The sequence below is a fragment of the Sphaerodactylus townsendi genome, linkage group LG02 (assembly GCF_021028975.2).
Source record: "Sphaerodactylus townsendi isolate TG3544 linkage group LG02, MPM_Stown_v2.3, whole genome shotgun sequence".
Classification (NCBI taxonomy): Eukaryota; Metazoa; Chordata; class Lepidosauria; order Squamata; family Sphaerodactylidae; genus Sphaerodactylus; species Sphaerodactylus townsendi.
The window spans coordinates 19,607,023-19,631,613 of NC_059426.1; the positions used below are offsets into that span (position 1 = coordinate 19,607,023).

Here is a 24,591-nt window from a genome sequence, read left to right on the forward strand (position 1 = left end):
GATAGCATCTGGTCACTCCTTACCATCTGATTGATTAACAAAAGCAGTTCTGTCCTCAGTTTCGCATGGGTTCAGACTTGCTGACGTTTTTGAGCCTGGAAATTTCTCTCTAGGGCCAACCTGGGAGCAAACCTTTCCCTTTCACAGACAACTGAAACCAAAAAGCACCTTTTCCCTAAAGCAAAGGACTCTGCCCCCCAGCAACCATTTTGTGACCAGCCCTACCCGTATAGTCCTTTCTCAAAAATTCCCAAATGCCGGCAGACTCAGTGAGACTAAGGACCTATTGCCCAATGTAATGGGTGATATTAAAAAAACTCCCCTGTCTTGTTGGCCTATCCGCAGTTCTTACTCCTCACATTTGCTCATGCAAGAAGACAGTTCCAAGGTTGCATTCTCTTTCCAAAACTTTTGGAAATATATCCACAGTGTCTCACATCAATTATCTTGTCATATAGATGTTATGTATATTATGTATTTCAAGGGAAAATCAAGAGAGTCAAAAATGTCCAAGATGCTTGGAGGTTATTTAAAAACACAGTCACAAAAGCTCAGCTGGAATGTGTTCCGCAGGTTAGGAAAGGCAGCGCCCAGTCCAAAAGAAAGCCACCATGGTTAACAAGGGACGTTGAGGAAATTATTAGGAAAAAAAAAGATGTCTTTTAGAAAATGGAAGTCCAACTTAACTGATAAAGAATACCAGAGAGAACACAAATGGTGGCAAAAGAGAAGCAAGTTAGCTGTAAGGGAGGCAAAAAAGGATTATGAGGAACACATGGCTGTGAACATCAAAACCAGCAACATGTACAAAGTAGTTCCTTCAAAGTACATCAAAAAAGCAGGAAAGCCAAAGCAAAGGGAAGCGGTAGCGGGCCCAGTTAGGGATGACAAAGGAACAAAGGCTGTGCTAAAAGATGACAGGAGATTGCAGAAAAAAGCTGAATGAATTCTTTGCATCTGTCTTCACCCAAGAGGAGGTGAGGGAGAAAAATTCCTGCACCTGAACCAAGCTTCTTAGGAGGCTGAGATCCGAGGAACTAACAAAAGATAGTGGTAGATAAGGAAGAAGTTCTGGCAGCCATTGATAAACTAAATGTTACCAAATCCCTATTTGGCCCAGGGATTGTGCATCTATACCCAAGAGTTCTTAAAGGCCAGCTCAAGCATGAAATTGCTGATCTTCTCACTTTAATATGCAACTTATCCTTGAAATCAGGCTCCATCCCCTGAAGACTGGAAGATGGCCAATGTCACACCAATCTTTTAAGAAAGGATCTAGGGAGGGACCTGAGAAATTACTGGAAGCCAGCTCAGTTTGACATCCTGTTCCTGTAAATTAGGTAGAAATCTGGTCATTAAAGAATTAAAATTATAAAACATGTAGAAAAGCAAGACCTCCAAAGCTGAGAAAGAGTCAGCATGGCTTTTGCAGAGGCAAATCCTGTCTTTAAAAAACTTACTAGAGTTCTTTGCGGATGTAAACAGGCATGTGGATAAGGGGAACCAGTGGACATTGTCTACTTTGATTTCCAAAAGGCTTTTGACAAAGTTCCTCACCAGAGACTATTGAGAAAACTCAGCAATGAAGGAATAAGAGGGGAAGTCCTCCTATGGATTAAAAACTGGTTGAGAAACAGGAAGCAAAGAGTGGGTGTAAATGGGAAATTCTCACAATGGAGAGATGTAGGGAGTGGTGTCGCCCAAGGATCCGTATTGGGACCAGTGCTCTTTAACCTATTCATAAATGACCTGGGAGTAGGTGGGTAGCGTGGTGGCCAAGTTTGCAGATGATACCAAATTATGTAGGGTGGTGGAGAACCACAAAGGACTGCGAGGAGCTCCAAGCGGACCTTCATAACTTAGGCGAGTGGGCTAAGTAATGGCAAATGCAGTTCAATGTAGCAAAATGCAAAGTGATGCACATAGGGGCAAAAAATCCAAACTTCACATACATGCTACAGGGGTCAGTGCTATCAGTCACAGACCAGGAAAGGGATTTGGGCGTCTTAGTTGATAGTTCCATGGGAATGTCAACTCAATGTATGGCAGCTGTGAAAAAGGCAAACTCTATGCTGGGGATAATCAGGAAAGGAATTGAGAATAAACTGCAAAAGATTGTCATGCCCTTATATAAAGCTGTGGTGCGAACGCACTTGGAGTACTGTGTTCAGTTCTGGTCGCCACATCTCAAAAAAGGATATTGAAGAGATAGAAAAAGTGCAGAGAAGGGCAACGAGGATGATTGAGGGACTGGAGCACCTTCCCTATGAGGAGAGGCTGCAGCATTTGGGACTCTTTAGTTTGGAGAGGAGGCGGCTGAGGGGGTATGATTGAAGTCTATAAAATTATGCATGGGGTAGAAAATGTTGACAGAGAGACATTTTTCTCTCTTTCTCACAATACTAGAACCAGGGGGCATCATTGAAAATGCTGGGGGGAAGAATTAGAACTAATAAAAGGAAACACTTCTTCACGCAACGTGTGATTGGTGTTTGGAATATGCTGCCACAGGAGGTGGTGATGGCCACTAACCTGGATAGCTTTAAAAGGGCTTGGACAGATTTATGGAGGAGAAGTCGATTTATGGCTACCAATCTTGATCCTCTTTGATCTGAGATTGCAAATGCCTTAACAGTCCAGGTGCTCGGGAGCAACAGCCACAGAAGGCCATTGCTTTCACATCCTACATGTGAACTCCCAAAGGCACCTGGTGGGCCACTGCGAGTAGCAGAGAGCTGGACTAGATGGACTCTGGTCTGATCCAGCTGGCTTGTTCTTATGTTCTTATGTTCTTATGTATATGTACCCTGGATGTTGTTCTACGCTGACGACGTCATGATCGTAACCACTACTCGAGTGGAACTGCAGCACCAGATGCAGGCCTGGAACGACCATCTTAGTCAGTTCGGCTTGCGCCTTAACACTGCAAAGACTGAATATCTGGAAATGACTCCTGGTGTGGGCTTGATCCAGGTCAATGGTGACAATCTGAAGAAAACAGATGCATTTCGGTACCTTGGTTTGATCTTACAGAGTGTGGGCAGCATTGATGGTGAAAGACGGGGGAGAGTCAATGCGACGTGGCTGAGGTAGAAGGGAATCACTGGTGTTTTCTGCGATAAGAAAATGCTTAAACACCTGAAGTAAAAAATCTACAAGACCATGGTCCACCCCATAGCGCTCTATGGGACAGAGTGCTGGCCCATATCGAAAGTGGCTGAGAAACGACTCCATGTCATGGAAACGCGCATGACTCAATGGACACTGGGTGTATCCCTCCTTGACCACATCACCAATGACATGGTCCACAAACAATTTGGAATCGTGCCCACTGAGGCAAAAATGAGAGGCACCTGCACTGGTTCGGCCATGTCCGATGAGCAGCCCCGGACACGGTCACCAGCATCGCTTATCACATTGAGGTTACTGGTCAGATCCTCTGAAGATGCCAGCCACAGATGCAGGCGAAACGTCAGGAGAGAATGCTGCTAGAACACGGCCATACAGTCCAGAAACCACACAGTACCCGATAAATGGATTGACCTTAACTGAGAAAGCAGGATGCTAAATTCTTGTTCACAGATGTTTCCTGTAAAATCCATGTGAATTTTGCATTCTGACATAGTCTTACAGAGAAGGAAAGTGCTACACTGGAATCAACCCAAAAGGTTTTTGTTTCAAAATATTTTAAACAATGTTTTCTAAAATTTGGTACAGAAAGGAAAAAGAGAATCTCATCATCAAATAATCTGCAAATCGCAGGACAATTGCAAAAGGCTGCTGGGTAAGAATTCCTTATCTGAGAGGCTTTTTCCTAGCACCTCCAGGTCTGAGTGATGGAATTTCCTGCTGATGAAACTGTTGAAGTGAATAGCAGCAGAATGGTCATTGCTCCATGACCACTCAGTAAAGATTAAAATAGTTAACATTAGACAGGGTGTGTCCCAGGCCGGGTAAGGGCAAAGGAAAACAGCCTTTAAATGTGTCAAAGGCAGAAAACAAGAATTAATAGTGCATATTAAGAACACACAACTCCAGATTACAATAGCATAGCAGGAACAACTCACAAAAGCCAAGCCAAGCACAATATACACATAAGGAACATTAACATTAAAAAATAATTGACCAGTTCAAGACCCTACTGCTATGCCTCAATTTTGAATTAAGATTCATATACCCTTCTTCTTACACATAATTTCCCCAGCCTTCTTTCACAAATCCAGTTACTTTAAAGGGGTAAAACACGTTCTCATGTTCTTTTTCATTGACCCTGCTATGGGCACTTTCTTGTCCTCAATCACTGTGTTGTTCGGTATGTTATACGCCAACACTTTGTCCGTTTGGATTCAAAAGTCCCACAAGAACTAGATCTTCTCATTTTCTAAGACTTTCTCTGGACGATGTTCCCACCAGTTTTTAGCCATCTTGATGTTGTAATTCTTGCCCAAATTCCAGTGGATCATCTTGGACACTGAGTTGTGCCTCTTTTTGTACTCAGTCTGGGTGATCTTTTCACAGCAACTGAGTATGTGATCTACAGTTTCATCGGCTTCCTTGAACAATCTGCACTTTGAATTATCTGAGAATTTTTTGATTCTAGCCTTGATCATGTTTTTTTTAATTGCCTGTTCTTGAGTGAGTAAAATCAGTGATTCAGTTTCCTTTTTCAAAGTTCCAGTTGTTAACCATAGCCAAGTCTTTCCATTGTCCACCTTGTCTTTGATCTTCTCCAGAAATTGGCTGTGCAATGCTTTGTTGTGCAAGTTTTCAGTCCTTGTTCAAATCACATTTTTGTGCTCCTGTTCTTCACTTCAATCAATGCCTGTTCTTGACTTTCATTCACATAATCAGCCAGCACGTTTCTCCTCCTCCACTGTTTGCTTTACTTGCAGTAACCCTCTGCCACCAGATCTCTGGGGAAGATATACTCTATTGGTATCACTACATGGCTGTAAGGCATAGTGCTTCCGAGTTTTTCTATCCTATGCATTCAAATCATCCTGTGCCCAGTATGATTGTGGTGTGAACCTGATGTCGGGTATGGCCCAGATGTTGATGACCTTGATGGTATTCCTGCCATTTAATTTGGATTTCAAAATTTTCCTGACCCTCTGGCTATATTCTCTGCTGATCACAGTCTTCACGTGCCTGTACTTGATGTTATCCAGCTGCAAAATGCCCAGATATTCATATGCTTCCTCTTGCACTTGATTAGCTGGCCATCAGGCATTTCTATGCCATCACTCTCAGTGATCTTGCCCCTCTTTACCACCACAGTGGCGCACTTTTCAAGGCTAAACTCCATTGAAATGTCTGTGCTGAATATTCAGACTGTGTTCACTAGAGCCAGAATTTATGTCTGATTTCCTGTAGAGCTTCAAATCTTCCATGTACAGCAAATCAGTTATTATTTCCAGTTCCTGCATTTGTTTTTTACCAACACCTTACTCAAAAAATTTCGTCCACTACGGCTTCTTGTTATAATCCTTTTGGTTTCCCCACACGTCTTTCCAAAACTGAAGTGTTGAATTTTTCTATCTCTGTAAACACTTTATTTCATATAATGAACCACCTTTGAACTGCCAGTCTTTGCTCAGTGAGATTCAAATCTGGATATTGTTTCCACAGTGCGTACATTCGCTTCAAGTATTCTCTTTTTCTGGCTTTGTGTTGTAGTAACAGGCTATGATGGCACGATTTTCTTGTACACTATACTTCTTTCTTTTTGATGATTGGTTCACTTGTAGCCTACTTGTTGATGCATGCCCAGAGTCCTCAGCAGGTGACGTGACCCTAGTTAACCCACATGATTACCGATGCAGTATAGGAATCCTTTGTATTTGTTTCACCATACTGTATAGGTTGATGTACGCTCTTAGTCGGGTTTCTTGGTTGAGACATGTCTGGCTTGGGAGACCCTTCTAGTAGAATACAATATCTCCAGCATAGCTCTCAACACTATCAAAGACCACAAGCCCCTTCCCCACAACAAGGTGGCATCCATTATTATGATTATGATTACCCTTATACCCTGTCCTCCTTCAATCATGAAACTCAAGGCAATGTATTGTCAAACTCAAGGCAATGTATTGTCAAAGGGCTGGAATGGACTGGTTATTATGGGTTTTCCAGATTATGTAGCCTAGCCTGGTAGTTTTCGCACCTAATTTTTTGCCTGCATCTATAGCTGGCATCTACAGAGGTATGTCACAGTGAGATGTGTCATGGAGAGAAAAACATCTTGCTGTAACATACTTCTGAAGATGCCAGCCATAAATGTAGGTGAAACGTTAGGAGCAAAAACTACCAGATCACAGCCACACAGCTCAGAAATCCCACAACAGCCAAACTGAAGGCAACTTAAATAAGTTCCCCAGAGGTTTCCTGACCTTCTCAATTTTAAGCCAGGTTGCTGTCTCATGTGATTTCAACTTTCAAGTCACAGCTGACTTATGGGTTTTCAAGGCAACAGAGGTGGCTTGTCATTGCCTGCCTCCGCATCACCCTGATATTCCTTGGATATCTCCCAACCAAATACTAGCCAGGGTCAGAGTTGAGAATGTGTGGCTGGGCTAAGGTCACCCAGCAAACATACGTAGCACAAGTGGGGCTCAACCTGGTTTTCCCAGATCCTAATCTGACACCTTAACCACTACACCATGCTGGTTCTCTGGAATTTCAAACCCAAAGGCATATCAGGGCAAGGACTCTTTGCTCTGCTGAGATTTTGTGACTAGAATATGATCCCTATCTAGATTCCTGCCTTGCCACTATTCTGAAGAAGGCCAAGAAGTTCCAAACCCTGGGTTCCTTCCACTCATCTTCCTCCTTTCTGCTCTTCTGCCCTCTACTTCTGCCTAGTAGCTAGAGAGAAGAGGAAAACCAAGCCAAGCCAATTAACTTCTGAGAAGGCATTCCACATGAGTTGTCTTCCTTCAGTTCTTGAAACAGGGCCTACTGTGAACAATCAACTAGAGGAAAAAATTTGCAAATTGCAGACTCATCCTGATAACCCTCTTTAGATTTTTCTAACAAGGATTTATTTTCTTTATTTATACCAAACCTCTCTCCCTAGTGGCGATCCAAGATGGATTATGCAGCTAATTCAGACAGGAGACACACATATTCAAGCTTTGAATATATGTTGAAAGGCATACAATATGCAGTCCCTCTGTTTTCAAAATAGATTTGTAATGTTTAAGATTGAGATCGGCTTCGCCTGATCAAGTTAGCCGCTCTTAATCTTCATAAGAACATGCACATTTTTATAAACGGCGAGAATTTTTTGAAAAAACCCTCTCTGTTTAATCGGTCTGCCCAGCCTTTTACATTTAAGTTAACTATGCATATACATTACGCTGTGTTCCTCTAAGCAGTTAAACCTGCTCCTTTCTCTGGGATTCAGAGCTAGGCAGATCTGGCAAATTCAAACAGCTCATGTATGCTTATAGGAGACGGCAAGGCTTGTTGGAGCAGGCGCTTCCTGCATGCGGATCAGAGGGGGAGCCGCCGTCTGCCTCACTGGAGTCAGGGATGTTTCTGTTTACAAATCCTGGAGCCAGGCCGGGGCACTGACTGGAGGCGTGCCGTCTGCTTCCCTGCGACACTCGGCCTTTGTCTGGGTCTGCGTCAAAGAAAGAACCCTGCCACGCTAAGAGCGAAGGAAGGGTTGGGTACAATGCACCAGCCCAAGCTCCCTCCTCTTCTCTCTCTCTCTCTCTCTCTTCACAGCCTAGTTCAGAAAGGTAATTTAAGGATTACTGGAAAAATCACAATATATCTTTCTAAAAGAAATGGAGTGGGGGCAGCAAGAATTGGCTTCTAGTTCACAATGATTTCTCAAATGAATGCAACCGATACTTGTGTTCACATTTACATACACAGAAAGGATTCCCCCCCACCCCCACCCAATATTAAATCCTTTCCCCAATGTGCTCTGAGTGATAAAAAAGAGGAGTGCTTTCTCATAGTGGATACCAGAACTTGTTAGTTCAAAACTTTGCAGCTAGTGGATACAATACAAGCCACAATTGCATCTGAACTTTTCAATTTTTAATTAAATCCATGTTCTTAAAGAATTTTTTAAAAATTATTTCCAGTTTAACAATATCCCACCCCCATTCATGCTTTGTTCTAGAGTGCACATTTCTGCTTTATACAAAGAGATGTACTTTGTAGCCTGAACTGCATTTACACAGTGGTTTGGCAATACAGCAGTGGAGTGAAAACAGAAACAGATGTCTTCATCTCCCATAGTTGTGGCCATGGAATTCCAGAACAAAACATGTGGCTCGAAATCTAAGTGTGGCAAAGGTACACTGGTTCATCAGAACTACTAGGGTAATACCTTCCAGTTTTCGGCAACTGGTACACAGTTCAGATAGGTGGCTGAGTGCTGTGCTTCACAGAACACAAGCCATCTGTTAGCCGCTAAAGGTGCCCTAGGGCATTTTGCATTGTTTTGGGGGGAGCAGATTAATAAGGATGCTCTCTGGAATTTTATCAAACATGAATAAAAAATCCAGTCACTGTGAAATTTCTTCCACATCAGTGGCACCCTCTGCTGAACTGCCTCTGCGGTGCCCACTGACTAGCTCACAGACGGGAGCACGTTCATGCAGAATTAAATTTTTGCCAATACGCTGTAGCCTTCAAGCTGTCCTCCACATGGAACTGGATGCAATCAAGCTTAATATGCTTGCAACCATCTCTGGGCATGATTCATTTTTGGTACGCCTCTTGAGTAACACTGCTGATTCAAGCAGGAAAAAGGGTTAAGCACAAAACCCACCAAAGCCTTCAAGACACATAATTAGTGACAAATGTCTCTCCCTTTTCCTTTTAAAAAGAAGCTTGCAAGAAACTTCATCGTGTTGCTTAAACTGTTCTCAGTCATTCATTTGCACAAGGCCCCAGTTTTATGCACATGCAAAATATAAACAGATTGGCAAGATCAAGGAAGTAATTTCTGTTACTTCAGGTGGGCCCAAAAAGGCCACTGAAAGCATCTCTCTAGTTTTAGGATAAATATATTAATGTAATACAGGGTGATCAAATCAAGGGACTTCTAAGAACATCTGGTGCAAATATGCACCAATGCTACCAGCGCAATCCGAAGGGGCGGGGGAGTGTTCATGAGGCAGCATGACCTTGGCTGGCATAAGGTGCATTTGCAGTGGCGTCAAGGCACTTGTCGGGAAATGGGGTGGCAGTGTGATGCAAAGATGCCAATGTGGCTGTGGCAGTGGTACACCTCTGGCATAAGGGCTCACACTTGCACAAAAAGGGGCATTCCTGGGGGGTGGGCAGATGTTCGTCAGTTCCCTGAGCTCTTTTTCTGGTACAAAGTTACATTGGCAAAAACAGTGGTGCAACCCACAGAACTGCATTAAAGGACTGTGAAAAAGCCTCCCCCCTTGGCACAGCCTCGCCTCCGGGGCCGCAATTGGCTCTGGAAGTCAACGATGCATCTGGCTAACGGGGCAGTGGCAGAAGCCGGCCCGGCCCCCTGAGCCAATTGTGGGGTACCTTCCCCTTCGTAAACATTTTTCTGGACACACACGCCTCCTGACAGGTAAGATGTGAAGCCCCAGATGTTGTCCAATAGCTACTAGATGTTGGACTTAGCATGAACACAGGGCACTCTTACTGATGGGGCAAGAACTCTAGAACTTTGCAATGTCAGTCTGACACTCTGCACACCGGGCTTGCTCCTCACACAATGGATTGGAACTTTGGCACCACAGGGCTGACTCAGTGTATAACAGCCCTTTCAAGAGAGCAAAATCCAAACCCCCGCTGTGGCTGAGACGTCCCTCCGATTTTACTTTGTAGGTCATGCAGCCAAGCATTCTAATAATATATTTCCTAGTAACTCTCTTGCCTAGAAAAAAAAATCAGCATTAAACAAACATCAGACTTCATCACTAAGCCAGTTCTAACAGAAAACTCAGCAAGCGAAAGGGCTCATGGCCTACTAAATGTCTCAGTTACTATAGCAACTGAGCAATGTTCATTTTATTTATGTTTAAAATGTTATTTGCAGATATACAAGGAAGATACATACCCGGAAGAGCTCAGCGCAACATTAGTTATGGAGATCCCTGGGGGGCAAAATTGGTTCAGAATTGTGAAGGTTAAGCATTGAAATGCTATGGTTAATTAATGAATTCACAGGAAAAGCTGAAGTCTTGTAAGAACGACGTTGGAATCTTTTGAGATTATTATTTTTACACAATAGATTGTTTACTCTATTACTGCAGTAGCAAAAGAAGTCAAAGTAAGGCTAATCTTTGCTGCAATACTGTGTTTTCCCTACATTCATTGTTAGTAGAATCAATACGCTCTCCTCCCCATTAGCTGGCACATCAACTGCAATTGCAAAACCTGTGCTGAATATCATTGCATGCCATGGGCAGGTAGAAGGGGGAAATGCCTGTGGTGACAAGCACCAAATCCTTCCTTGAAGGCATGAAGCTGACTTAGGACCCTTCCACAAATGCCGAATAATCGAGTTTGGAGGAGTTTAGATTCATGTCCCCCCTTTCTCTCCTGTGAGGAGACTCAAAGGGGCTTACAATTTCCTTTCCCTCCCGCTCCCACTACAAACACTCTGTGGGTGGGTGGGGCTGAGAGAGCTCTGAAGAACTATGACTAGCCCAAGGTCACCCAGCTGGCATGTGTTGGAGTGCACTAGCTAATTTGAATTCACCAGATAAGCCTCCATAGCTCAAGTGGCAGAGCGGGGAATCAAACCCGGTTCTCCAGATTAGAGTGCACCTGCTCTTAACCACTTCGCTACTGCTGCTCTCCTAATGCACTAATGCACGTTCAATCCACTTCCATAATTGTTTGCAAGTGGATTTTGCTATTCCGCACAGTAAAATCCAGCTTCAAAGTGCCTTGAAAGTGGACTGAAGGTGCATTATTCTGCATGTGCGGACGGGGCCTTAGACTGAATCAGGCCATTGGTCCATCATGATCTGTACTGTACTGTCTACTCAGACTGGCCGTGCTTCTCCAGGGTCTCAGGTAAAGGTCTCGTCATATTACCTGGTGCCTGATTCTTTCCACTGGAAAATGCCAGGGGTTGAACTTGGAGCCTTCTGCATGCCAAGAAGATGCTCTCTGAATTAAGGCCCCTTCCTCAAGCCAATTATATTTTGTTACTTTTTTAATGCAATTAAGAATAAGAACATAAGAACATAAGAACTGGCCTGCTGGATCCGACCAGAGTCCATCCAGTCCAGCACTCTGCTACTCGCAGTGGCCCACAAGGTGCCTTTGGGAGCTCACATGCAGGAGGTGAAAGCAATGGCCTTCTGCGGCTGTTGCTCCCGAGCACCTGGTCTGCTAAGGCATTTGAAATCTGAGATCAAGGCAGATCAAGACTGGTAGCCATAGATCGACTTCTCCTCCATAAATCTATCCAAGCCCTTTTTAAAGCCATCCAGGTTAGTGGCCATCACTACCTCCTGTGGCAGCATATTCCAAACACCAATCACACGTTGTGTGAAGAAGTGTTTCCTTTTATTAGTCCTAATTCTTCCCCACAGCATTTTCAATGAATGCCCCCTGGTTCTAGTATTGTGAGAAAGAGAGAAAAATTTCTCTCTGTCAACATTTTCTACTCCATGCATAATTTTATAGACTTCAATCATAGAATGAATGCTACTTACACCAGGCAATTCAGCCACAGGGCTGTTCACAGCAGTGTACAATTTTTTTGCACATTTTTATTAGCACCAATGATCATCTCAAATACTGAGGAAAGCTTTCAGCATGTAGCTAAGTTCCACTGTTAACAACTAGCATACAGATGATCACGGCCATAGTGGTCAATGCAATATCCTAAAAATACAAAATTTATGTACCGTATATACTCACGTATAAGTCGATCCGCGTATAAGTCGAGGCACCTAATTTTGCCCTGAAGAACTGGGAAACCTTATTGACTCGCGTATAAGTCAAGCGTGGGAAAGGTCCATGGGGAGGTGGAGCGCTGAGCAGGCAAAGGAGCCGCAGTTGGGGAAAAGGAGCGCCCCAGAAGCCTTTGGGAGGCTTTTTAAAGAGGGGCAAGGTGGGTCTGGGGAGAGGAAATATACTAGGGGCCGTGGAGTGTGAACGGTATGGGAGGTGTTGGTGGAAAAGGCAGAGGAGAACGAGGCACAGAAAGCGGCTGAAAGGGGGTGGCAGAGAAAAAGGCGGCAGAGAAGAAGGCAGAAGCAGAGAAAGCAGTCACTAACGCACCCATTCCCCCCCCCCCCTTCCGCAGGCTGTAAGACTTGGTTTCAGAGAAGCTGCCTGTTGGGCAGCCTGCCTCTGTGGTTTTCTTAAAAGGGTAATGCTCCAAAGGTTGCTTAAGCAGTCTTTGCAGCATTGCCCCTTTAAGAAAATCATAGAGACAGAGGCTGCCCAACAGGCAGCTTCTCTGAACCAAGTCTTACAGCCGGCAGGGAAAGGAAAAAAACGGCGAGTTAGTGAGGGGGCCTGCCAGCCAAAAGCGAAACAGAAAACTAAGCACAGAGAATGGCTGAAAGAGGGGCGGCAGAGAAGGATCCATTGGATACTCACCGTGAAGGGTCTTTCTACTGTAGGTAAGTGGGGCATCTTGTGTGGGTGTGATCTCGACCAATTGCAGAGAGGCAGGAAATGATGAAATTCTTCCCTGTACTTCCTGTGAGGTCTTGGGGTCAACTTGCTTCAGTATCCCCTCCTGGCATAGTAGTATAGCACTTAACGTCACAGGAACATATAACCAAAAAATGGGAAGAAAACAACGGCTCGGCAGTAACAGTAATGACAACAATAACATCAACGACAACCCTAAACGTTGAACAGTCTGAAAACATGAATTTAGTTAATGGCTGAGAGAGTAAAATCGGGAACCAAATGAAACTAGGGAGGGCCAAGATGCCCCACTTACCTTCAGTAGAAAGACCCTTCACGGTGAGTATCCAATGGATCCTTCTACTGTAGGAGTGGGGCATCTTGTGTGGGACCTCCCCGAGCAGTGTCCCGAATTTGGGTGGGTTTCTTTATTCCCCGATGATACTCTCCAGCACCCTTTTGCCAAAGGCCGATTCTGCCGAGGCTAGGGACTGAATTTTATAGTGCCGAATGAAGGTGGAAATGGAAGACCAGGTAGCGGCCTTACAGATGTCCTCCACCGATGCATGATTTCGGAACGCCGCGTTGGTCGCTGCGTTGCGAACTGAGTGAGCGGTGACGCCCAGAGGGATCGGTAAATCTGATGCCTTGTATGCTTCGCAAATGCAAGCTTTCAGGGTACTACTGATCGCAGCCTTAGACATTTGCGTTCCCACGTTAGGCGGACTGATGTTGATGAACATACTCTCTGACTTGCGCAATTCCTCTGTCCTTATTATGTAAGCCTTTAAGGCGCGCCGTGCGTCCAGGGTGTGCCATGATTTCTCCTTGGGATGAGAGGGATTTGGCATGAAGTTTGGAATAACGATCTCCTGGCGCACGTGAAAAGGAGAATTGACCTTCGGAATGAAGGTTGGATCTGTACGAAGGCATACTCTATCCTGGTGAAAAACGCAGAATTTAGAATTTACTGAAAGGGCCAACGATCGGTTCCGCAATCCCCTTCTGGCCGATGTTATTGGCGATTAGGGAACAACGCTTTCATCTCGCACTTCCATTTGATGCGTACATGATTGTGCTGGTCTCGAACGGGATTCTAGTGAGTGCCGACAGGACAGCGTTCAGTCGCCAAGATGGAAACCTGTGGACTACCGCAGGTTGGGACAGTTTTACCCCTCTCAGGAAGTTTAAGACATCTGGATGTCTGGTGATAGGGTTGGTGCCCACACAAGGAATAACAGTAGCGAGAGCCGCTAGTTGTCTACGTAAGGTGGAACACTTGAGGCCCATTGAATAGCCTTGTTGCAGAAATTCCAGAATGACCGAAATGGATGGATTTGTGGGATCAAAACGTTTGCGGTGGCACCACCTGACATAGGCCTTCCATGAGGAGTTGTAGATGTTGACTGTGGACCTGCGTCTGGCTGTCAGGATAGTAGAAGCAACTTCTTCCGAATAACTTTTGCTTCTCAGGTTTGCCCGTTCAAGAGCCATGCGGTCAGCTTGAACCAGGCGGGATCGGGATGCATGATGGGGCCCTGCGTCAGGAACTCAGGAGTGATTGGCAGCCTCAGTGGTGCTGAGGAGGACAGTTCCAGGATGGTGGAGAACCAGGGTCTCCTGGACCATCTGGGAGCTACTAGGATTACCGTGGCGCCCTCTGATATGATCTTGTGCAGGAGGCGTAGGATTAGGGGAAAGGGAGGGAAGGCGTAGAGAAGACTCGGGGGCCATATCGCGTTTAGCGCATCTGTTGCCACTGCCTGTGGATGGTAGTGTCGGGTCATGAACTGCGGCAATTGATGGTTTTTCTGAGAGGCGAACAAGTCGACCTCCGGAGTACCGAAGGTGTCGCAAATCTGTTCGAAGACCAGCGGGTCGAGTCGCCATTCGGTTTCGCACAGATTCTGCCTGCTTAACCAGTCTGCCTCTAGGTTCTGGACCCCTCTGATGTGTAGGGCTTCTAGTGATATCAAGTTCTTGTTCTGCCCAAGTGCGAGGATTTTGGTCGCCTCCGCATTGGAGCTCTTGGTTGATCCTGGAGCCTCCCTGGTTGTTGATATACATCTTCAGCGGCCACATTGTTCGCTGTCTCTTATGGACGCACGCAGGGTTGGTGATGAATCTGTGGCCGGAAGTGTCGAAGAGCGAGAAGAATCGCTCGGGTTTCCAGAACATTGATGTGTAGCCGAGTTTCTCCCTGAGACCAGGTTCCTTGGACATAGTGATGATTGAGAGTGGCCCCCCATCCCTGGAGGCTGGCATCTGTGAAAATTTGAGCGCGGTGAGAGTGCAGGTAACGTTTCCCCCGTCTGAGGTTGGCACGGTTCGTCCACCAAAGCAGACTTTGTCGAACATTTGGGGTTATGGTCAGAGTCTTGTCTTTCTTGGCTATAATGTCCAGCTGATAAGCACGCAGAAATCGTTGGAGCGGCCTCGCGTGAAATCGTGCCCACTGGGTCTGGTCGATTACTGAGATGAAAATTCCCAGGAGACTTGCCAGTTTTAGTAGGGATGACCTTCTGTTGGCCATGACGTGTAGTGTCGTCTTTCTGATTTTTTCTACCTTCTCTTCTGGGATGAAAAGGGAGTCTTGGACCGTGTCTAGAACTGCGCCTAAGTGTTCTAGTCGTGTGGAGGGAATGAAGGAACTTTTTTCTTTGTTTATGATAAAACCATAATGCGAAAGTGTTTCCTGGACTACCTCGATGTCGGCAATGGCTTTGGGGACAGAGCGTGACCGAATTAGGAGGTCGTCTAGATATGGGTAGACGTGTATCCCCTGTTCCCTCAGCATGATGACCGGAGCCAACAGCACCTTGGAGAAGGTTCTTGGGGCCGTGGCCAGCCCGAAGGGCAACGTCTTGAATTGGTAATGTTGATCCTGTATGGCGAATCTCAAAAATTTTCTGTGAGCACTGTGAATTGAGATGTGTAAATAGGCTTCGGTCAGATCTAACGAGGTCAGCAGATCTTGGTGGCGGAGCGTTGCCGTGATTGACCGAAGGGTTTCCATCCTGAATTTGGGGATCCGAATAAATTTGTTGATGCGTTTTAGATTCAGGATTGCTCTCCAGTCCCCATTTCTTTTGGGGACTGTAAAGAAATGTGAATACGTTCCTAAGAAACGTTCCGGAGTCGGTACTGGCTCGATAGCTTGGATTTTGGCCAGGTGAGAGACCGCCTGCAGGGTTCTGTTGGCTTTGGCTGGATCGTTTGACAGTGGCGAAATGAACAAGTGGTGATGTGGGATGACATTGAACTCTATCACATAACCTGTGGAGACGACTTCCCTTGTCCACCTGTCCACATGATCCCCTTGCCAGCGATGTTGAAAGTGCTGGAGACGGCCGCCCACCGGAATGCTTCGACAGTCATTGTTTGTTCTTGTTGGAATTGAAGGGCTTGCCCGGCTTGTTGTATTGTTTGAAAGGCTTGTAGTTCCGAAAGGAATGCTGGTTCTGCCAGTGTGGTCTCTGTCCGTCGCGTTGCGTGCGGGGTAAAGCCTTGTGTGACCTGAAGGTAAATTTGTTGCTGGTAGATGACCTATCGGGGGCCCGAACGGATTTAGGCATTGTCTTCTTATTGTCCTTGGTTTGGACAAGGACTTCGTCCAACTCTTTCCCAAACAGAGCTCCCCCGAAGTATGAATATCCAGCTACTACGTGTTTTGACTGTAAGTCGGCTTGCCAGGGGCGGATCCAGGCGTTGCGCCTCGCTATCATGTTAGAGGCTAGGGATCTCGCTATCAGAGCCATGGCATCGAAGGTGGCGTCTGCTATAAAGGAATTTGCTGTGAGAACTCTTTCAATGCTTTCTCTGACACCTTTTGCTTCAACTGGGATCATCTCAAGGAGGCGTTTTAGCCACACCATGGAGGCCCTAGCTACTGTGGATGAGGGCGTGAGGGTCTTGATGGCTGCTGCCAGCCACTCGTGGGATCTACGCAGCGCTGCTTCCGATCTTCTGTCGAGCGGATCTTTGATGTTGCCCTCCCCCTCTTTGGCTACTAGCGCGCCAGAATGCAGAATGGACACAGGGGCATCTACCGGGTGATTCTGGAGAAGAACGTGAAACTGTGGAGGCATCAGATATTTCTTCTTAAAATTTGGGGGCAAACCCTTATGGGCAGTGGGATTAAGCCATTCCCTTTGGATCTTTTTAACGAAGCATTCGGGAACTGGGAAGTATTTTTCCCCCCCATTGTCATTGGGAAAATAAGAAGATGTTCCTTTGGGGTACCCCTTAATTGGCTTGTTGGAAGTAGTGATGGAAGGTTGGGGCATTTGTTCTTCCGCATCCTCTGGGTCGCGTAAATCAAGGGCGGAGATAGTCTTGGAGATTAAAGACTGAATTTCCTCTAATTTAAAGAATTGTATGGATTGTTCTGTAACTGGCTCGGGGGTCTCCTCTGTATCAGAGAATTTTTCTCCCCCTTCTCCCCCTTCAGAGCCGTCTAGGCTAGAGAATTCTTCTTCCTCCTCATTGGGTAAGGCTAAAGGGTCCCTCCTGTAAGAGCCGGAGTCCTCTCGATGGGGACTGCGGGATCTATGGGACCTAGTAGTGGAGCGGGCGGTGGCTGTCCTCTGCTCTCTGGCATCTAGTGCCTTGTCTATTTCACGACTGAGAAATTCAGCAAAAACAGCAGGGGGCGCGTTCATCCAGGACGAGGCTGGAGTCATTTGCCCTGAGTTAGAGTCTCCCTGCGCAGAAGACTGTGGGTCTTGCCTGTTGAGTTCACAGGGAAGAACCAGCTGATTAGAGGGCCCACTTAGAGGGTCGCTTGACTGCTCCAAGGCCCTGGGAAGGCTGGAGGAGTCAGCTGTGGAGTCTCCAATTAAGGGCGCGCCCTGGGAAGGCGCTAGACTCCCGGTCGTTTTAGCCTTCTTCTTTTTCTTGGCGGGCTGAGACGGTCGCGCATGCTCGGAAGCGCCCGATTTTCCCGCGCGCTGCGATGCGGCGTCTGTTTGGGCCGTTTGGAGCTTCCCCCGCTCCTTATGGCCGCCTGACTTCGCGGAGCGTGTGCGCTCCGCCGCGGACCCTGCGAAGGATTCGCGCTCTGGGGAAAAGGATCTTGCTTCCATGCCTACACATCAATTGGGGGGGAGGGGGCGGCGGGAGAGAACCGGTTGTTTTGAAGCGGCGGTTGACGCACTCTCCCTCAATCCGAGTTGGTTTTTTCCTCCCCCCTGTTTACTCACCACTCTAAGACTTCAGACAGACACAGACTGAGACAAACAGAACACGAATAGGGTTTTTTGCCAGAGCCACAAAAAACGCGTCTGCTCTCTGCAGAGGCAGGAAAATACTGAAGCAAGTTGACCCCAAGACCTCACAGGAAGTACAGGGAAGAATTTCATCATTTCCTGCCTCTCTGCAATTGGTCGAGATCACACCCACACAAGATGCCCCACTCCTACAGTAGAAGAAGGCAGATCAGAGCGAAGAAAGGACAGGGGGAACACCACACAAGAATTACCGGTAAGTGGGACCCGCGTATAAGTCGAGGGGGGCATTTTTCAGCCTTAAAAAAAGGCTGAAAACCTCGACTTATGCGCGAGTATATACGGTAATCTCTGTTATTCAGAACAACCCAAATGAGACAATGCTTTGTGACCTTTTGGTATGTACTAATAAAAGGGAGTATATGGATTTCTTTCTTGTTTTGGACTTCTATTTTAACTACCCAACAATTTTGCAAGTTACTGATTTGGAAATATAGCACAAGCACACATAATATTCTGGGGGACCTGTACCAGTGGGAAAATTCAGGTAGATCAGCAAAACCAGAATATTTGTAACATGAAGAAAAAGCAGAACCTAACCTGCTCTAATTTTAAGGGAATTGAATCCATCCTACTGATGGATTTTCCCCAGCAGCTTTGTAGGGCTTTATAGGTAAAAATGAGAACTGAATTTGGACCAGAAGTTCACTGACAGACTACGCTGCTATTCTGCAGTCAGAATGGCATGTTCTAAACAGCTCCTGAAGGCCACCAACCAGTAGAATTCTGTAACAGCTGAGGCATATTGAAAAGCCAGCGGCATATCAAAGTTCATTAAGCAGGTATGGATGACTGGAACTAGATCCCACTATTCAAGGAAAGGATTCTGTCAGCATCCCAGCCAGAGGTGGTAACAGAAACTTGTAGTTACTCTAGAACATGGGTCGGGAACCTTTTCCCCTCAAAGAGCCATTTGGCTCACCACCAAATTTGGCTCACCACCAAAGAGCCATTTGGCTCACACACTTCCACTACTCGCCGCTTCTCACCCCCGTCAACCGGGCCTCCCCGTCGAGCTTGCTTTCTGCTTGCCCTCCTCCGCTGGCTCCACCCCAGCGGGCTAGAAAGTGCCGCACCTGCTTCTTGCAGGGTGGGCAAAGAGGAGCCCGGCGGCTCGGCCATCCCGGCCGCCGGGAGAGCGCCCGCGGCGTGGGCTACAGAAGCGCAGAAATCACTGCTGCTATTTCTGCTTGTACTTTTCTCTCCCCTGTTTGTTTTCTGGCCTCTTTTCCTTCTTTTTTGTGGGGGGCCGGTTTGACTGGAGTCTCACTTTTGACCAGGAGCTCACTGCTGCTGCTGTTTCTGCTTCTTCCCCTCCCTCGTTGTTTTGGACTCCTCTTTTTTTCTGCTTCAGTTTCCTGTTGTTCCGGGCCGGTTTTCAACTTTTTTCCCTCGCCCGAGACTCGGCTGTGGATTGCTATGCGGCTGTGGTTGCTATCGTTCCCCATACTCTCTCTCCTCCTCCTTCCCCTTGTTTTGGCGTGATAATCAACAGCTGGTGCTGACTTCCGCCTTTGGCCTGCAAAACCATCCCCTGCGTTGCCAACTCCGGCGCTGTTGTTTTCGGCTGGGGATTCTTGTGGATTTTTGGGCTGACCCGGATGGTGCTGGGGCCCCAAGCTTCGCTGTGTGGGCTGTTGGGCTTGGTCTCCCCCTCCCCCCGATTTCTCTCTGCTCTCTGCGATGTTTCTTTCTGCTGGCAAAGTAGCGATGTTTCTTTCTGCAGGCAAAGAGGGAGCCTGGGGGCACAAGCCACTTCGACCGCCCGGAAGCAGCGCCAATACGGACCCTCGCCGACCCAGCAGACTACAGAAGTGCCCGCCCTGCTTCTTGCAGGGCGGGCAGGCAAAGAGGAGCCCGGCGGCTTGGCCATCCCGGCCGCCGGAAGAGCGCCCGCGGCGCGGCCTCACTGGCCGCGGGCTACAGAAGTGCCCGCCCTGCTTCTTGCAGGGCAGGCGAGGGGCCGGGCGGCTCCAGCTCATGGAGCCGCAGAACAGCGTGGAAGAGCTCGCGATGCATCTTTCCTTGAGCCGCTTGGGTTCCCGACCCCTGCTCTAGAAACAAAGCAGAATTCACTAGTATTGGTTGCTCAATCAACTGAATATGGCTTCCTCAAGTTTTTTGACTGAACTCTTAGCTTCTTAGGACAAATTTACTACAAATCCAGAAGCCTAAGCAGCTTTCCTCTCTGTTCACCAGATAATGGATTTGCAAGTCTGAATTTTGTTTTTACTGATTTTATTGTTTGCAATTCGTTAACCACTGCGTTTTTAAACTGATGTTATCTTACGACTGGATTTTACTTTTGTTGCTCTCCATCCCAGGAACTTGATGGCTAGGGAGTGGCAAGTATGTAAAAGAAATAAATATTAAACTGGATTGCCACGAGCAAAGGCACGAGAGAATACTCCCCAGACTTGTTCTCCTAATGGCTAAACCATGGTGCAGTTCAGCATGAAACATGAGACTGACTTGACATTTTTGGAATACCACAAAAATTTAAGTCTACTTTCTCTTATGCTGTCCCAAAGTTCTCTCATTAAAATGTCTCCCCCTCCATCTGATCCTAAATGTTAAGATAAAAAAAATCATATTTATTATGGCACTTTTAGATTCATTTTTGAGATATTTAAACATATGTTCTTGTATCAATATACCATACGCTTCAGGAAACAGCCAAGACTCTTTGAAACTGATGTTTAAAATTTGGGAGTCTATATCACCTTGTTACACAGAAGTGTTGCCTATTCTACCGTGGCAAATTAACCAACTGTAGAACAGCCTCTAGAGCCACTTGTAAAACTTACAACCAACAAGGCAATTCTCTGTTCTCAGTTTCAAAATAGATTTTCTGTGTAACTCATATCAAGTCTCTACATGTTACCCACAGCCTGCATAATTACAGGGCATCAAAGTGTTTTAAAACTACAAAAGGGAACCTCTTGGTGTCTGATACAATTCCATATGGATGCAGGGCTGCAATTATGATTTGTGTTCCAGTATTGTTCAAATACGACACCAGATCGATGATACATAACGTTCTTTGCTGGATAAAAAAAGTATATTACCTAACAGAATTTACTGAGTTACAGGACAGAACAGTTCTATAATTTTTTAATCTAAAAGTGCACGGCTTATAGTCTGTCTCAGGACCAACCAGTGCTTTCTCAACATTATTCTTCAACCAGCATTATCAGAAAAGTGGAGAAGGCCCGACTCACTGAAAGGCATCGCATCGGTGGGATCCGGTGGAAAGTTCTCTGTGAAGTTGACATTGCACAAGTCGGTGCTGCAGCAGCAGAATCGATATGTCCCATTCTGAACTAAAGATGGGGTGGTGGTTACGATGCACTCTTCCAAATGACAGTCGTGGGGGTCACCTAAGTGAGTCCAGCATCCTGAAAAAAAGAAGCATATGAAACAGATCAACATGAGTTGAACAACACGCCCATCACATTCAACTCAAACTTCCTCTTAGTCTTCTCCTCAAATGTGCACTCTCATCAGATTCTTTACCCCACATCCTGCAAAACAGTGAAAGACCCAGGATCTCACTGGTCTTTCTCATTGCCGAGAAAGCTAGATATTCTCTGAAATCCAGTCAAAGGGAATACATTAATCTGAAAACATTTTTGTGTACTGGGGTTCTCATTCTGCTATTTCTCGGCAGGCTGAATTACAAGCACTACTATATACGGTGGACAATGTGGAAATTTACATTGTTGAAGCCTTTCTATTCCTTGGCTCCATCATCAACCAAGAGGGAGACGGTAACTAAGCAAATAGAAGGAGACTGAGATGAGGAAGAACAGCCTTAAAGTAGCTGTGAAAGATTCTTAAGTATAAGGATGTGTCACTGGCAACCAAGATCAAGTTAATCATGCTATGGTATTCTCGATTACTATGTATGGCTGTGAAAGCTGCGCAATGAAGAAAGCTAACAGGAAGAAAGTAGATTCCTTTGAAACGTGGTGTTGGAAGAGAGTGTTATGCATACCGTGGACCACTAAAAAACCAACAAGCGGGTTCTAGATGAAATCAAGCCGGAAATGTCCCTAACAGCTGAAACCGCCCTGAGCCTATTTAGGAAGGGAGGTATAGAAGTCTCTAAATGAAATAAATGACCAAACTGAGGCTGTAGTACTTTGTTCACATAATGAGAAGACAAGAGTCACTGGAAAAGACAATAATGTCAGCAGAGATTGAAGGCAGCAGGAAAAGAGGAAGACTCAACATGATTTGGATTATGTCTACAATGCAAACCATGGTCCTCAGTTTGCAAGACCTGAGCGAGGCTATTAATGATGTGACTGTTTTGGAGGACACTGTTTCACAGAAGTCAGAAGTGGCTTGATGGCTCTTTATACACACACGTAAAAGTTGAGATCTTCCTGCCAAACAAACTGTATAACTACGACTGAACAATTAACCAAGTGGATACTGTTGAACATTACCTTGCTTCACAAGATGTATGTCTCCTTCTCGTGTCTTCTCCCAGAGACCAAAGCAGGTGCTGCCTTTCATACACAGGACTGTACCATTCTCTTGAGAAATCCGACTTTCGCTAATTCCATGATCATTTTGATATTGGTCCCTAAAAGCGCACGTTGTCTCTTCACTCTGAGCAGCTAAGCAAGAAAAAAAGAAGAAAAGACAACTATGTTAACATTTTAGACTGCAACAATTTTAAATCTAGAAATAATGACCAAGTTGGAATAGTAAATTTGAGCTTTTAGAATGTCTTGTCTTTAGAACGGATAGTCAACTACCTATTAATGACGTCTCCTCGAAGAAAGTGAAGTCTATGCGCATATAGTAATACTGTCTTCTGCAACTTCTGCTCCAGTTTTTTAAAAATCAACTTAAGAACGTAAGAAAGAGCCTGCTGGATCAGACCAGAGTCCATCTAGTCCAGCACTCTGGTACTTGCAGTGGCCCACCAGGTGCCTTTGGGAGCTCACCTGCAGGATGTGAAAGCAATGGCCTTCTTGCTGCCCAGGGATACTTCTGCTTCCCTGTCATCATACTACTCTTTTGACAGTTGCTACTCTTCTGACAGTTCTAACCAGCCACCTACTCTTCTAATCAGTTCTAATCAGCCACCTGAAATGGGGCAGTCCCCTAAAGATGTGTCACTGCACATGGGTTCAAGTAGAGCCACTCACCACTGCACATTCCTCTTGAGGGAATGAATGGGAGGTGCCACTGTGTGGAGTTAATGGAGGTGGGGTACCACAAGTTCCCTTTTCACAAGTTTACCACAAGTTCCCTTTTCAGAACAATTTGCAATCAAGTGACACAAGCCCATCATGCACAAGGTGTCCGCTGCGTGGCAGGGGCGAATGTTCGTCGCAGCAAGATTTCTTGGCTGGATGTATTTTCCCGAGCCCCACTTTCAATTCCTGTTCTCATTTAGCCAAGCGATGCCACTTTAAGCATGACTTTAATTGTCACCAGAGAGGGGGAGATTTGCCAGCAGGTACAGATTTGCCCCAGACATCTTCCCTCCACCCCGTCACACTCCGTTTCACTCCTGTGTACACCTCTCCCCTCCCCCTTTCCAGTTTTGTTATTTCAATTTTTGTTATTTACTATATATTGATATAAACAGAGAATCACTGGAAACTTGCGGTCTTTCATTGCATTTGAAAAAAACGCCAAATGGCGGATCAGTCATTTTCCTTATGCTTTCACTTCCAGAGCTGTTGCAGTTCACAACAGGCTGCCGGGGTGTGTGTGGGTGTGGGTGTGGGTGTGTGTGTCTGTAGGATGAATTAGGAATGGTGGGCTAACCATTAAATAACAAGCCTCTCACTCATCTTTCAGCAGCAGGAAGAGGGGGGAGTGTATGTGTGGGGGTGGGGGGAGGGGGGAGACCTATCAGATCTAGGATATGGTCCTTTCTTCAGCAGAGAGTGGTCTAGGTAATTGTTTTGCCTCTTTCATTCGAGGAAGTTATTTTTGGAAAGGGTTAATGTCAATATAACTGAAATTTAAAGGGCTTTAACAAAGTAATTTATCTTGCAACTACCTGGTGTGATGAGATCTGTGCCTTTGAGAGGAAGTTGATGGGTGGAGTTAAGAGAACTAGGAAAAGCAGAGGCCCACTGAACTTCAGCAAGCAAGCTGTGGGCCAAACAGTGAATGCCTCTTCATGTATAAACAAAGAACTGCGAAGAGAGCACACTACAGCCTCACTGCCCAGCTAACAGCCCCGAGAAAAGCATTCCATGCATAATGGGCCACTGAACCATACTGATGAGAAAAAAAACCCTCAAAGTGGCCTGTAGCACCTATCACAAGCTTGGTGCATTTTATTATATTCACAATGAAGGAGCTTTAAAAATTCAGTAAGCAAAACCGGATGAACCGGAACACATGAGTCCCACATCACATTATCTGTACATCTTAGATCATCATAATTAGCCTTCCAAGTGAGAATACATCTCCCCTGAGCCATAAGATCAAACTATCTTAAGATCCCAGGAATTCAAAAGAATTTCAGTACACTTCTCCCCCCCCCCCCTCTTTTTGATGCACACTAGAAATTGGGGCATACCCTATAAAAACAGCCCTTCGTAATGATTACACGGGGGGGGGGGATCCCTTTAGAAAATTACTGAACATGTGTAGAATTTAAACTGATTGAATCCACCAGAACAAGCTCCCTGTTTGGAGCATTTTCAGGTTTTTCATA

General features: G+C 45.9%; 1 protein-coding gene across 1 annotated transcript in view; it reads right to left on the reverse strand.

The window, feature by feature from the left end:
* The window catches only part of BMPR2 (bone morphogenetic protein receptor type 2), a 118,602-nt gene that overhangs the window by 32,089 nt on the left and 61,922 nt on the right, over positions 1 to 24,591 (reverse strand). Inside the window, exons 3-4 of the mRNA XM_048483326.1 lie at positions 22,349 to 22,522; positions 21,116 to 21,292 (exon numbers count right to left, since the gene is read on the reverse strand). Coding sequence (XP_048339283.1) covers positions 21,116 to 21,292; positions 22,349 to 22,522 — 351 coding nt within the window. The remainder of the gene's footprint in view (positions 1 to 21,115; positions 21,293 to 22,348; positions 22,523 to 24,591) is intronic.